A 13,062-nucleotide genomic window follows, 5' to 3' on the forward strand; every position below is an offset into this window, starting at 1 on the left:
AATAGAAAAGATAGGGCAGTTGCAGTGTATTTTCAAGCAAGAATTATGTATGCAATGTTTGTACTGAACAAAATGGCTCTTTTATGAGGTATTGGAAAGTTTTTAAACTTAGGAATGAGATAACACCCCCTTGAGATGATCATCAAAATCCCTTTAATAGTTAAGATTCGGCCTGAGTGCTTTTCTCTACCTTTGCTCTTCAGTTTGCCAGCAATTTTGTACTTTATAGCCCTCATTATTTTTTTGATTTGGTGGATTTTTATTGAATAATATTTTCACAGACAAATCTTTCTATTTAGCCTTGTCTGATTGCTTTCACTTCCAAAACCTCAAGTAAGATTCATACGATTACATATGTATGTTCATGTGCTCCAGAACTGAAAATGGCATTGCTGGGTTTTATTTTGCTTTAATTTCTCCTTCTGAATGATGGCTTTGCCACCTCTCATAGTGCCACGTGCTGCAAGTGGAAACGACAGTGTGTCTTGAGGGTGATTATTTTCATGTATTTATCCTCACTGTTTTATCCCTTTGGATGGTGATTCTGCTGCTTCTCAGTGCAGTTTATTCCGTTGACTAATTGCTCTATTAAGACTGTTTTCCTCTTATCTAACTTGACTTTCTTTTCCTATTAGATGATTGTTCTTTTATGATCATTTTTATATTAATTTGTACAAATGAAATTAAATATTCATTTGGGATGAATTTTAGTGCTGCACAAATTAAAGGCTTGCCTTTAATTTGAAGCACTGTGAGGCATTTTCTCTCTTCCCCAAATTTCTCCAAGTGATTCAGTGATGTGAGTACACTGGGAGAAGCGACTCGCAGCCTTTAGGAAGAATTTAACCAATTTTAGGGACCAGCTGGTAGTTATTTGCTTTTTAATACACAACAGGATATGGCTTATATTTTATATATGGTTCATATTTTTTAACATGGGCAGATAGTGATAGGAAAAAGGGGAACATATTTAAATTAAAAGTGGTGAGATTTAAGTGAGATGTTAGGAAGAAATTCTTTACGCAGAGGGGTCTGAGGCCCTGGCACAGGTTGCCCAGAGAAGCTGTGGCTGCCCCATCCCTGGAAGTGTCCAAGGCTAGGTTGGACGGGGCTTGGAGCAACCTGGGGTAGTGGAAGGTGTCCCTGCCTGTGGCAGGGGGTTGGACTCTTGAGGTGATCTTTAAGATCCCTTCCAACCCAAACCGTTCTATGACTTTACGGTTTGGTGATTGTACAGTGTTCTGTCGGGTGTCCGGACAGATCCGAGGGGGGAGCGTTCCATGGCGTTTCTCACCATCCCTTCTCTTGCAGGTCACTGGGGCCGCTGCATCGGGGACTGCGGCTCGGGGGGCGTTCGCAGCCGGGCCGTCTGGTGCACCCACGCCGAGGGCTGGACCACGTTCCACGCCAACTGCGACCAGCAGGACAAACCCGAGAGCCAGAGGAGGTGCTTTAAGGTCTGCGACTGGCACCTGGAGCTGTTCGAGTGGGAGGTTTCGGGATGGGACAGGTGTGGGCTCGTCCCCGCTGCGGGTGCTGAGGCGGGAGCCGAGGTTTGTGTCACCGCCCAGCACGGGCTGCAGCGCCGCAGCGTCCGCTGCCTGCAGAAGCTGAACAGGACCGTGGTGTCCAGCGAGATCTGTGAGTATTTCACCCCTCAGCCGCCCGCTGAGCAGGCCTGCCTGGTGCCCTGCCCGCGGGACTGCGTCGTGTCCCAGTTCTCCGGCTGGTCCCCGTGCGGCACGGGCTGCGCCAAGAGCCTGCAGCACCGGACACGGGCGGTCATCGCCCCTCCGCTCTACGGGGGTGCCCCGTGCCCCAATCTGACGGAATCCAGAGCCTGTGGAGCTCCTGCCTGTCCTCTCGGGGAGGACGAGCACACCTACAGCCTCCACGTGGGCCCGTGGGGCGAATGCCGGCTGCCCCATCCTAAAGACGTGCAGTTGGCGGAGAGGACTATGCTGGATTTGGGTTCGGACTCTGGAGAGCGAAGCACATCCGGACTTCCTGGCTCTCATCCCCACCACCATGCCGGGGAGGTGGAGATTGGCTACCAAACCAGGCAGGTCAGGTGTGTAAGGAGCGATGGAAAACATGCAGCGCTGAGGTAAGGGTGGTTCCTGCTCTGTTTCATCCCCACTGGATTTGTGTGATGGAGCGCTGGCTCTGCCTGGCAGCACCACAGTGAATGAGTCCCATTCTTGAGTTTTAGATGGAGTTTTTAATGTGTTTTCTTTATGAACTTTTTCTTGATTTAATTCCTTTCTAGCATATGTTGAAGATTTTGCATTCTTCTACGATTTGTGACTGTTTAATACATTTTATATTTTTAATAATTCTCTTCTGGTTTGTTTTTTTTTTGTTGTTGTTTTGAAGAAATGGAATTATATATCACTTTGTGCTGTTGCTGGGCCCTGGCTGTGGGAGAGAGAGGTTTCATTCTCAGTCATGTACTGCATAATTTGGTAGAAGAGGCAAAGATTGCATCAGCTTAAACTCCTTCATTCTTACAAATCGATACAGGATAAAATAAGTCTGAAAAGTTTGGCCTTGTGAATATGCTAGAAGGTATATTTTGGAAAGAAATAAGTGAGTAAACCTGGGATTGTCATCCTTATTGAGGGGCCTTCCTGTCTAGGTGTAACTTGGGTGCTGGTACAGGGTAGGTGACTGGCATGCCCATCTTTGATAGAGGTTGTTGATTTCTGTCCTTATCTAATGTTTTATCTAATGATTTCTCTTGGTCTATATAGGTTGCTTTGCTGTAATTCAAATGTGAAGGTTACAGTAATGTGCAACAAATACTGGAAAGATTTATTCTTTCTATTTCTCACATTTAAATTTAAGCTGAGCTCTGCTGTTTGACTTCAGGTTGGATTTGGGCAGGTGCCAGTAGCTAAAGATGAATGATGAATTGATTGACTTCTGAGAAAGTCAGAATTTCTGGAGATCTTACTGTGTTCTGTTTTTCAAGGATATTGGAAGTTCTTGAAAAATCCTGATCTTGAATTTTGCCGAAATCAATCTGTTTCTCAGTAATCCATAGCTCTTGGCACCTGCACAAACTCAAATAGCAGAGAGAAGGGGTTATTTTACATCCAATTCTCTACCCCTGTTAATTTCTGCAATGTTTTTGCACACATACTGAGGTGAAAATATGAATTCTAACCTTTTTCTTGCCCGCTCCTGTTACACCCATGGCCAAGATAGGAGCATTTTTTTATCAGCTGGAAAAAAGTCAGGCTTTGTGAACTGTTCCAGCAGTTTCTGACATCTTGACTTTATTACTCGTCTCTAAATATATGCTGATTCTAAATACACAGATTTTATGCTCATGTAGCTGCTTGGCTTTAATGGAGTCACTTGTGATTTATTCCACAGTGTGACCAGCAGCAGGTTTATGTCTGTTAACACTTGCTAGCTTTCTCCTGCTTCTTGTATCTCATTCCTTATCAGAGGCTTTGGGAGGGGGATCTTGATTTTGTTAAAATTTCACTTGCTTTGCCCTCTCACAATCACTGCTAGATTTGCTCTAAGAATGGAAAAGGAAACTTTCTATGAATGTTTTCTGTTCTGTGTTATACCTTGAATTTCTGGATGACAGTGCAGAGGGTGCTGGGAGCTTTAGTTTTAGTGACTATCCCTGATCAAGCGGTCTTCGACCTTGTTCCTTTCTGGGTTTTTTGCTGATCTGTCCCCCTTTTTGGGAGTGTACAGCTCTGTTAGCCACCTCCTGGCAGTCTTTTTCTGCTGAGCTTGTGTCTCAGTTTTACTGCAGAGCTGGGCCTGACCCATCCTTTACTCTTACTCCAAATGCAAGAGCAAAGCCCATTGATTGAGTAGAGGAGAAAAGGTCATGTCATGTTACAGCATCCAGACACTCACACACTTTTCCTGTCTCCCTTTGGACCTAAAATTCAAAGCTAAAAATCCAGCCCAAAATCTGATCTGTGTTTAGTTTCAGGGCTGGAGTGTCACAGATATCAAATACTCCTGACAATGACTCCCTTTAAGCATCCCCTGGTAGTGTCCTCCTCGTTTTGTTGTGCAGCAGATTTGCTGCCATTCTTCTGAAGAGCAAGCCGATCTTACAGATGTTGCTTTACAACAGCGATGATATTTTGGCTACTGATAAAGAAGAGTAAATGCATTTGCATAACCCTGTAGTGGGGACTGGCAGGCAGCCAAGTCTCTGCTGTAAACCAGCAGAGAAGTCCCTTATTTGTGCTCCTGCATTTTCCTGGCCAGCATTTCCCATTTCTAACACTGCTATTATGCAAGCACCACTGTAAATTAAACTTCTGGAAAACAGAGGCAAGAGACAGGAATATCCCAAGATGTGCTTTAACAGCATGCTCAGAGCTGCTGGTCTGCCAGGGCTTGGCCATCACCTGTCTTCCACTGCTGCCCAGTTCTTGCAGGTCACAAGAGTGGTCAGCTAACCACCACCAAGGGCCACCAGGAGGAGAGGTGCCATGTCCTCATCCTGCCTCCTAATTTATAATGAAATGGCAAAGATGCCTAATTTATTACCAAGGTTGTTTAAATTACTGGTGTCTGATCACAGGGCTGTAAGTAGGAATTACTTGGAGAGGAGCATAAGCTTGTGGAAGACTGGGTGTGCTGTGTCAAGGAAACAGAGCTGGGGATGTTTTTGATAAAGTATGTTTTCAGTCTGGAGGTTCCACATTTCTCAAAAGGGAAGGAAAAGGGACAAAAAGGAAAGGGAGGGACAGACCTTTTGAGAACACCTGAAATGACAACAACTGAACAGCAGAACATCAGTAGGCTTCGAGACAGGTCCACTTTTGCTCAGAAACGATTTTGGTGTAGAAACATTACATTCATGAAAATAAAAGGAATAACATCTAAATAGAATGGTGTTACGGATTTGATTTGAACCTTTTAAAGACTTTCTTTGTTTGAAAAGTTGGAATTTTTTTGGTACAATTTCAGATAGAATTCAGGTTTCATTTTAGTTCAGAAAAATGTTTCAGTTTTGCCTTAAGTCTTACATCCAATAACAGATTCAAACATAACCACTTCCATGCATTAAAAAAATATAAATCTCAGAAAAAGATGCAAGAAATGAATGTGACAGAACTTCTGCTCCTTTTGGTTTCCTGTCTTGTCACAGTTTTAAAAATCTACAGAATTATGAGACAAAGGCACTTGAGTTCCTTCCTTTTGTTTTTGTTTGTTTTTGAAAAAAAAAAAAAAAAGTTGTTTAGGTTAGACACTAAATTGCAGTTTAGTAAAATAAATGTGCATAGTTAGACATTGAAATCCTAAATAAATTTAACCCCATTTTCTAACCTGGTGTGTGTGCTCAACTAAGCATACTGAGAAGTTAAAGTCAGGAGCAAACAGTTACGAAGCATTTTTTTATTATTACTATTTGCATTAGGACTCTTTTATGTACATATTTCTTAAATTCTTCATTCAATGTGTAAGATGACAACAGTGATATAATAGAGTTGGATTTGGGTTTCTGTTTACTTTGCCTTTTGAAGTGAAAATTCAGGTCAAACTCAGTCATGGGACAACCCATCTGTCAAGGCAGAGGTGGAGCAGCATTCAACTCTTTTGTTTGCCTCTGTAATTTAAATTTCCATTATCCATTTCCTAGTGGATTGTGCTTAACCACTTTGCTGTTGTACATTTTTAGGAAAAAAGTATTTGCAGTTTCAGTGTTGACATTCTTCTTTTCTCTGGATGAATACAAAATTCTGCAGTCTGGAGGTGAAAATGCTGTGCTGTAAAATGCTATTTGATGGTTGTGATTCCGATCTGGGAGAGGAATTCTGTGTTCACATTCCTCCTGGCAGATGTCGGAATCAAGCCTCAGTGCTCAGGCTTGAAAACAAGTCCCTGAGCTGTTGGAGAAGAAGGATATTTTCTTTTCTAATGTTATTTTCAGAAGTTTTGTCTCTCATTTCTTTTCCTTTTATTTAAAAGCACAAGAAACAAAGGAGCAGTGATGGCTTCTTTCATTTCCATGAGTAACATTTTGGTGATCAGGCAGTGGAATAGGCTGCTCAGGGGATGGTTCAAAAAGTGTGTGGATGTGGCACTTGGGGACATGGTTTAGTGGCAGACCTGGCAGTGCTGGGTTGATAGTTGGACTCAAGGATCTTAGAGGTCTTTTCCAACCTTAACGATTCTGTGGTTCGATGATTTTAGAAGTGGTATCCAATAATAATTGTGTTTTTTCTCCTGTTCCCAGATTGTGCTGGGAGGCAGCTGCCTCTGTAGCCCCAAGATCTCAGAGTTTGCCAAGGTAGTGCAAATGTAAGCCAGCATTTATTTTTAATTAAAACAGAGGATCTGATGCATTAAGTTCTGGAAACACCAAAACGTAGACATCTTTTCTGATGCTTGTTTGGGTTCCCAGTTCTCTTTCCCTCAGGTCAGTTGTATGGCAGGCAAATACTCCCCATCTTCCCCACCCTGGTGCAGAAGGGGCTGATGTTTCTTCTGCCAAAGAAACCTCTGCTGCACAGATTGAATATATGGTATCCAAAATAGCCCTGGCAGCTCTTGAGGACCCTAAAAATACATTAGGAATTCTTAAAAGTATAAAAAGCCTGTTAACATTGATTGCCTATTTCTGAGGGAAATATGTAAGTGCTTTGATGCTGTTGGAAACATGGCAAGACTCTGTCTGCTATGAGACCTTAATATTATTGGCCGAGTGCAAAGAGCAGGTAGTGTGTATTCCAGCAGCCTGTAGGGTTGGGTCCTTCATTACAAAATAGGAGACACTGCTAAAAAAGAGAAAAAAATGGAAACGGGTTGTTGGCTTAGCTCACTTCAGGATTATCTTGCTCTGCAGCACAAGGGTTTGAACATGAGTTCCCTGGTCAGGCATGACACTTCCCAGGAGCCTTCCTGAGCTGCTGGGGGAGAGCCTGGAAGTGGTACCCTGTCCTCCTGATGCTGGCTCTGTACCAGCAGCATGGCCATGGTGACAGCTTCTCAGTGTGTCCAATTGCTTTGCAGATGATCCTTTCAGAGTGAAAGGTTTAACAACAACCAGCTGTCTCATCCTGTAATGTAAGGAAATGCATTCACCTTTGGTTCTGAATGCCTTGGTACGGCTGGGAAAGGAATCCATGGGTGATTCCTGTGCTGTGCCCAACCTGATTTACTGGTGCTTAGCTCCTGGGTGGTGTTGCTCCTTTTTCCAGCTGATGGACCTGTTCCCACTCATTCCCGTGTGGTGGATGTGACAGCTCTGTGACTGCAGGGCATGTAGCACAGGCACTGAGCTGTTGGAAAATGTGCTATTTTTGGTGAGTTACTTTTTGTCCAGAGCAGGAAGGTGCTGTGGTTCAGCTCGAGGCTGCACAAATCCAGTGTCTCATGGGTGTGTGTGTGCCTGGAGATGGAGGATGCAGGCAGTGCTGCTCCATGGAGTGACACAGCCATGGGGATGTGGAGCTGCACAGTCGGGGTGGTACCAGGGCTGCTTTCCCTCCTCCTCTGCTATTCTGCTCCAGGACTCTGGGAGTGTGAAAGAAGCATGAGTACGTTTCCTTTGGTTTAGTGTTTTGTGTTTCTTTAATAAGTGGTTTATTGCCCTTCAGCACACAAGAGGCTCAGAGGGCACTGTGCCACTTGAGCGAGCTGGGCTCCGTGCTGCTGCTGGCTGCTCACTAATGGATCCATCCTACGCCGCAGGCACTGCAGCGTGGGCTGGGGAACCATTCCTGAGGTTTTACATTGTCAATCCAAGCATGTAACATAGCAAAAAGCATCAGTTTTGTTACTACTCTACTATATCACAGTTACCAGATCGACCCTCAAGTAGAAGATCTAACCTGAGACATTAATATGTCAAAAATCAGTTTAAAAACAGGGCTGATATAGTACCTCCTGTCCCCAAGACCTCCTTCCTGTCCCTGCTGGTTTGGATACAGCCACAGCAGCACAAATCTGTGTCTGGTTTGCAGCCTCAGATCCGTGAGTGTCTCGAAGGTCTGGGTTTTATCTGTATTAGATCGTCCTGAATACATCTGCGACATGAAAGGCTGTGTCTGAATTTCATGCAAAAGAGTGTTTTTACATTTGTCTTTGTGTTGCTCGGTGTCACAATTAATTTGACTTGGAGCCTCTGAGTGAGTAGGTACAAGTTAATTAATTTTCTTTCTGTTCAGCGGTTGCTTGTAATTCTCCCTCAAAAGCCTACTTGAGCAGGATGGAAATTGCCAGCTCCATGTCTCATTCACCTTGAGGTCAACAAAGTTAGCATCTTGCCTTTTATAGCAGGAGCAGTGGGGGGATTTTCAGGGAAAGAAACAGCTATTCAGACTTTGGCAAAGGCTTTTGCCAGTGCAAGGGTGGTTTCTGGGCAGGGATGGCTTTGCCAGACAGTGTTGTCGAGAAGCCATTAGGGGAGTTATTGGAGGTATTGTTTGGCTAAGAACTCAGATTGGCAAAGTTTATTTGAATGAAGACTCCAATCCAGATTTTTAAAGGCTACATTTTGTTTGGTGTTTCAGTAAAGATCAGGCAGGACTAAAATCTCTTCTGCAGTGGTGCAACCCCAAAAGTGGATTTTGCTTTTTGCACTGTATCTGAATGGGGAGTTTGGATCACTTTTTTAAATGTAAGATCAGTTACCCGCCCCATTCTGTGTTCTTAGATAAACTCGAGTTTTCTGGTACCATCAGTTAGGACAGTGTCTTTTATGTGCTACTCTTTTATCTACTCAAAATCAGAAATTAGTCTTTCTTGTTAATGTTGTGGCATGGGTGGCTCCCCTGTTGAAAAAGTATTGAAAGGGAAATAAAGTGACTGTTCATGTGACTGCACCTAACCTAATGTTCCCCAAAAAGACTCAAAATCCCTGGGTTAGTAAGTACATATGTAAGATTATTACTTTTCAGACCTTGCTTCAAAAGCATTGATGTTTTGTACCAGAGACAGCTTTGCAATCAGGTGCATTTGACTTGTAATAGAGAAATGAGACACGTTTTTCAATTGTGAGCAAGAATAGTTTCATTTTGAGGGGGCTACATCACAGACTGTTTGTACTTTTTGAAGTTGTTTAAATACACCTCAGTAAATTCATCTTCACAGCACCTGTGAGATTACTAAGTTTTATTCTGGCTGAAGAAACAGAGAAAAAATTGTTACATCTTTTTTTTCTTTTACTTTGAAGTACAAATAGAAGCCACTAAATGCTGTATTTTGCTGGTGGCTGAGGGTCTAGTCAAACTTGATGTGTGTCAGTGGGCATATTCCTGTTGACCCTTGTGAAAAGGGGACCAATTTCTAGAGTAGAGAAGCAGGTGAATGCCCTTTATCTTCTCTGCTCCCCCCATGAGGCTGCCTAGCAATCCTGACATGATTGCCCCACTCTGTTTTCTGTAGAGGGAGGTAGGTTGGTCAGACTGTGCTGTAAGTAATAGCAGGAGAGGTAGTGGCTGCTTCCCTGGCAGCAGCTCTGGGGTTTCACACCTTTTAAGTGTCCCTGTGTTTGCTCCTTACAGTTGGCAAAAGCTTGACCACAAGCAGCTGGAGGCTGGAGAAGAAAAATCAGAGTTCACACTGAGTTCATCAGGTGTGGTCTTAATTTCAGACGCCAGTTTACATTGTCCATATAACACTATGAAGAAGTCAAAAAGTCTCGTTTTCTTTTCTCTTGGTGATTGCATTTTTCTGGATTTTTTTTTTCTTGCCCCATCTTGTCCTTCATGATGCATCAAGGGTACCTCTGCTCATCCCTCAGTCCTCTTTCAATATATCCTTTACTACTCTGTTATCTCACCTGTCCAAGGTTTTTGAGAAAAGAAAGGTTTTTCTCCCATTTTGGGGGAGGAGAGGTGACCTTCTAGAATCACAGAATGTTGGGGTTGGAATGGACCTAAAATATCAGACAGTTCCAGCCCTTCTACCATGGGCAGGGACACCTTCCACCAGAGCAGCTTTCTGGACAGGAGAGCCATTAGCTGGCTGAGACAGAAGTGGAGGAGCAAAGAAGGATGTGCACCTTAGTCTCAAGGTTTGTCTTTTCCCGAAAGTATTTGCTGCATTTGCCATATTTGCTAAGTTGTGAAAAGATGTTGCAGCTTTGGAACTCTTCAAAAATTTATTCTGGGACTTTGTATCTTGATACCAAATCTCATCAGTTGGTAGCCCTTAGAATTTGGTTTGCCATTGTATTTGGCCTAGGGCGGTGTCTCGATGTGTCACAGAATGAATGAGATCGTGTCCTGATGTCAGCAGGAGTAACTGAGTCCCAAAATCCAGCCTCAGTTGCAACATTCCTGGGTCTCTGGTGGTTTGTCAGGTTGGAAAACTCTCTGACCTTGTTCGACAGCACATTTGGTGACAGCCTCACGGAACCGAGACCTTCTTACTGTGGGACTAATTATCTTTTAAAAGAGCAGAGTTGCTTAGCAGGATGCGCAGATGGATGGATGGATGGATGGATGGATGGATGGATGGATGGATGGATGACCTCTAGTCCTGTATGTGGGATGTTGGAATGGTTACCAGTAGCAGTATTTCTCCTGGGCTTGGATTTTATTTTCCGTACAGGACAAACAGTGAAATTCTATCTACACAGGAGCAAATATAGTGCCTTGTGCACTGTTTTAACCCAAGATAAATGCAATACATTATTTACAAACTGTTCAGCATGCAAGTTTGCACCCAGAGCTTGTTGGAAATGTTGTTATGTACCCTGCATTAGAACTTCTCTTATCTCCATTGCACTGGTGTTGATGTAGATCTTCTGATTGAATGACCATGGATTTCTTCCTGGGGAGTTTGGCTTGGAAAAGAAGTTTGTTAAGCAAGACCTTCTCAGCTGTTGTACTGTGTTCTTACTGCAGCCTCTGCCTGCAAGACCCTGTCCCCATGACCTCCAAGCCCTGTGTCATCCCCAAGGACTGCGCCCCATCCGAGTGGTCCCCGTGGAGCCCCTGCTCGCGCAGCTGCGGCTGGGGCAGCCTCACCCCGGCATTCCGGAGCCGGCGCCGCAGCGTGCGGAGCGTGGCCGTGGGCGCCGGGAAGCCGTGCCCGGAGCTGGAAGAGAGGGAAGCATGCAGCACAGGAGGGAAGGCACCGCTGCAGCCCTGCCCCAGGTATGGCCAGAGCTTCCAGCCCAGGTTTTGGAAATAAAGAAGCCCCTGCAGATCCTCCCCGCTCAGTCTGTGCGTGCAGAGGGTCGCATGTTGAGCTTTCTCTGTGTCTGAGAGATCATCGATTTGGTCATTGTTAACTATGATTAGTGGTATTATTGATTGTTACTTACTACTCTTTTAATTGTTGCTATTTTCCCTAGTCCTGTTACAATAATTACAGTTATATATAGAAAAAATTTGAATTACACCCATATGGTGTACATTTTCATATTTTAAAAACTAAGAGCAGTTGCTCTTGTTCTCTGAAAGGGCTTTTGTACTGATTGCTGTTTCAGAGAATTTCCTCAGCTGCACAGAGACTGGGCAGGTCTCCACGGCTGGCTTTTATTGGCTTTGAAATTGTAATTTTTACATAAGATTTAATGATTCCTCTTCATCTCCCCATAAAAAAAATCCCAGTCTTGCTTGAGGAAAATGGGAACTGCTCAGAGGTAATAGCCTGGACTTTACTCAGCTTCCCTCTGGGTGCTTCTTGAAATGGGAAACTTTGCAGTCCCTGAGAGTTTGCTTGGTTTGCGGCATGAAGGAGAGTATCTCACCTTTCTGGTCTGCAAGCCCATGCCATTATGCTTGGCCAGGCTAACAGAGGAGATTGATAGTGTGCTTTGCAAAGAAAATAAAATATTGCTTGATTTTTTGTGTGACATGTTCTGAGATTGACTGTAAAATGCTTTGGGATTGATAGAAATTTATATGCATGCAGACAAATCTCCCTGTCTGTGAATGAGTGTGTTTAATAGGAGATCTGTTCAGTGCTCAAGTCATGGGTTTCTGGGGCTTTTGCCAGATACTGCTAAAACCTTCTATAAAGCCTTTGCAAGATACATTTCTTAGGAAGGCGTCACCTGTAAAAGTGTCTCTGTATCATTGGGCTCATTCAAAATCAAATGCTGATCATTTTTATGCACCCTGCTAGCAGAAGAGAGGAAGTATAAAAACAAAATACTCTGCTGCTTGATTACATCCTACGGAAAGGCTCTTACAGAGTGATTTTTGCTCCTGCCCAAGCGCACATCAATTTCAAAGACAATAGATTAACACATTGTCTTGCTGATTTTGTACGGGGAGCGTGGGTGCAGGTGACACCTGATTGGGGGAGAGTGGCTGGAAGTTAATCAGGCAGTGAACAGACGTGGGTCTGTCCCTGGTTTCTCACTTCCCCTTTTTGACATTGCACTGTATTGAAGGGCAAATGGTTGTGTAGAGCCAGGAGAGCCCAAAAGGTGAGAACCTGCATAACACTGATAATTTTTTGGAGGTGCCTCTTGCTCTGTAGAAGAAAATCTGTTGTTTTTTCAGTGTATTGCTGCTATGCCCAGATTTTCATGAGCCTGTGAACTCTGAAACCTTTCCCATCTTGTTATGCCTCCCTACCTTGAGGCAACACCTCCAGGGCAGTATCTGCATGAGTGAGGATGAGCTGCCTAATGTGCTAGCTCAGAAAAATGACATTAAACTTGCAGGTTAATAGAGCCACTTAACTGAAAATATTAAAAAGTACAAGTCTTGTATTTAGTTAATTGTTATTTCCAGGGATGTAATATCTCAAAATGCAGGTTGTAGGCTATGACCTTCTCACACTGTGCAGAAGAATTTTACAGCAGTGCCTGGTTACTAGACTTTGATTGATTCACTCAGTATAAAGAAACAAGTGAGAATGAAAATCCATAATATTTCAGTATGTGCTGTGGGTTTACTGGATGTAAGGTTGTAGAACCAGGATTTTGTATTAATGAACAGAAGTCAGAAATGTATGTTATTTAGGTTTCAGCAGCTGGTAGAGGATACTATTGGTCCATGTTTCAGTTTGTAGCCTGGTGGTTTGGTATTGGTCCTTGGGAACTGGTGGCTGAGATACTGGAAATAGCTCAGATTGGAAAGCAGCAGCTTTCAGGCATAAAGAGAT

General features: G+C 43.6%; 1 protein-coding gene across 1 annotated transcript in view; it reads left to right on the forward strand.

The window, feature by feature from the left end:
• Positions 1–13,062, forward strand: part of THSD7B (thrombospondin type 1 domain containing 7B) — a 326,451-nt gene that overhangs the window by 131,601 nt on the left and 181,788 nt on the right. The window contains exons 4-5 of the mRNA XM_069021259.1: positions 1,312–2,107; positions 10,845–11,096. Coding sequence (XP_068877360.1) covers positions 1,312–2,107; positions 10,845–11,096 — 1,048 coding nt within the window. The remainder of the gene's footprint in view (positions 1–1,311; positions 2,108–10,844; positions 11,097–13,062) is intronic.

Source organism: Aphelocoma coerulescens, chromosome 7, assembly GCF_041296385.1.
Source record: "Aphelocoma coerulescens isolate FSJ_1873_10779 chromosome 7, UR_Acoe_1.0, whole genome shotgun sequence".
Classification (NCBI taxonomy): Eukaryota; Metazoa; Chordata; class Aves; order Passeriformes; family Corvidae; genus Aphelocoma; species Aphelocoma coerulescens.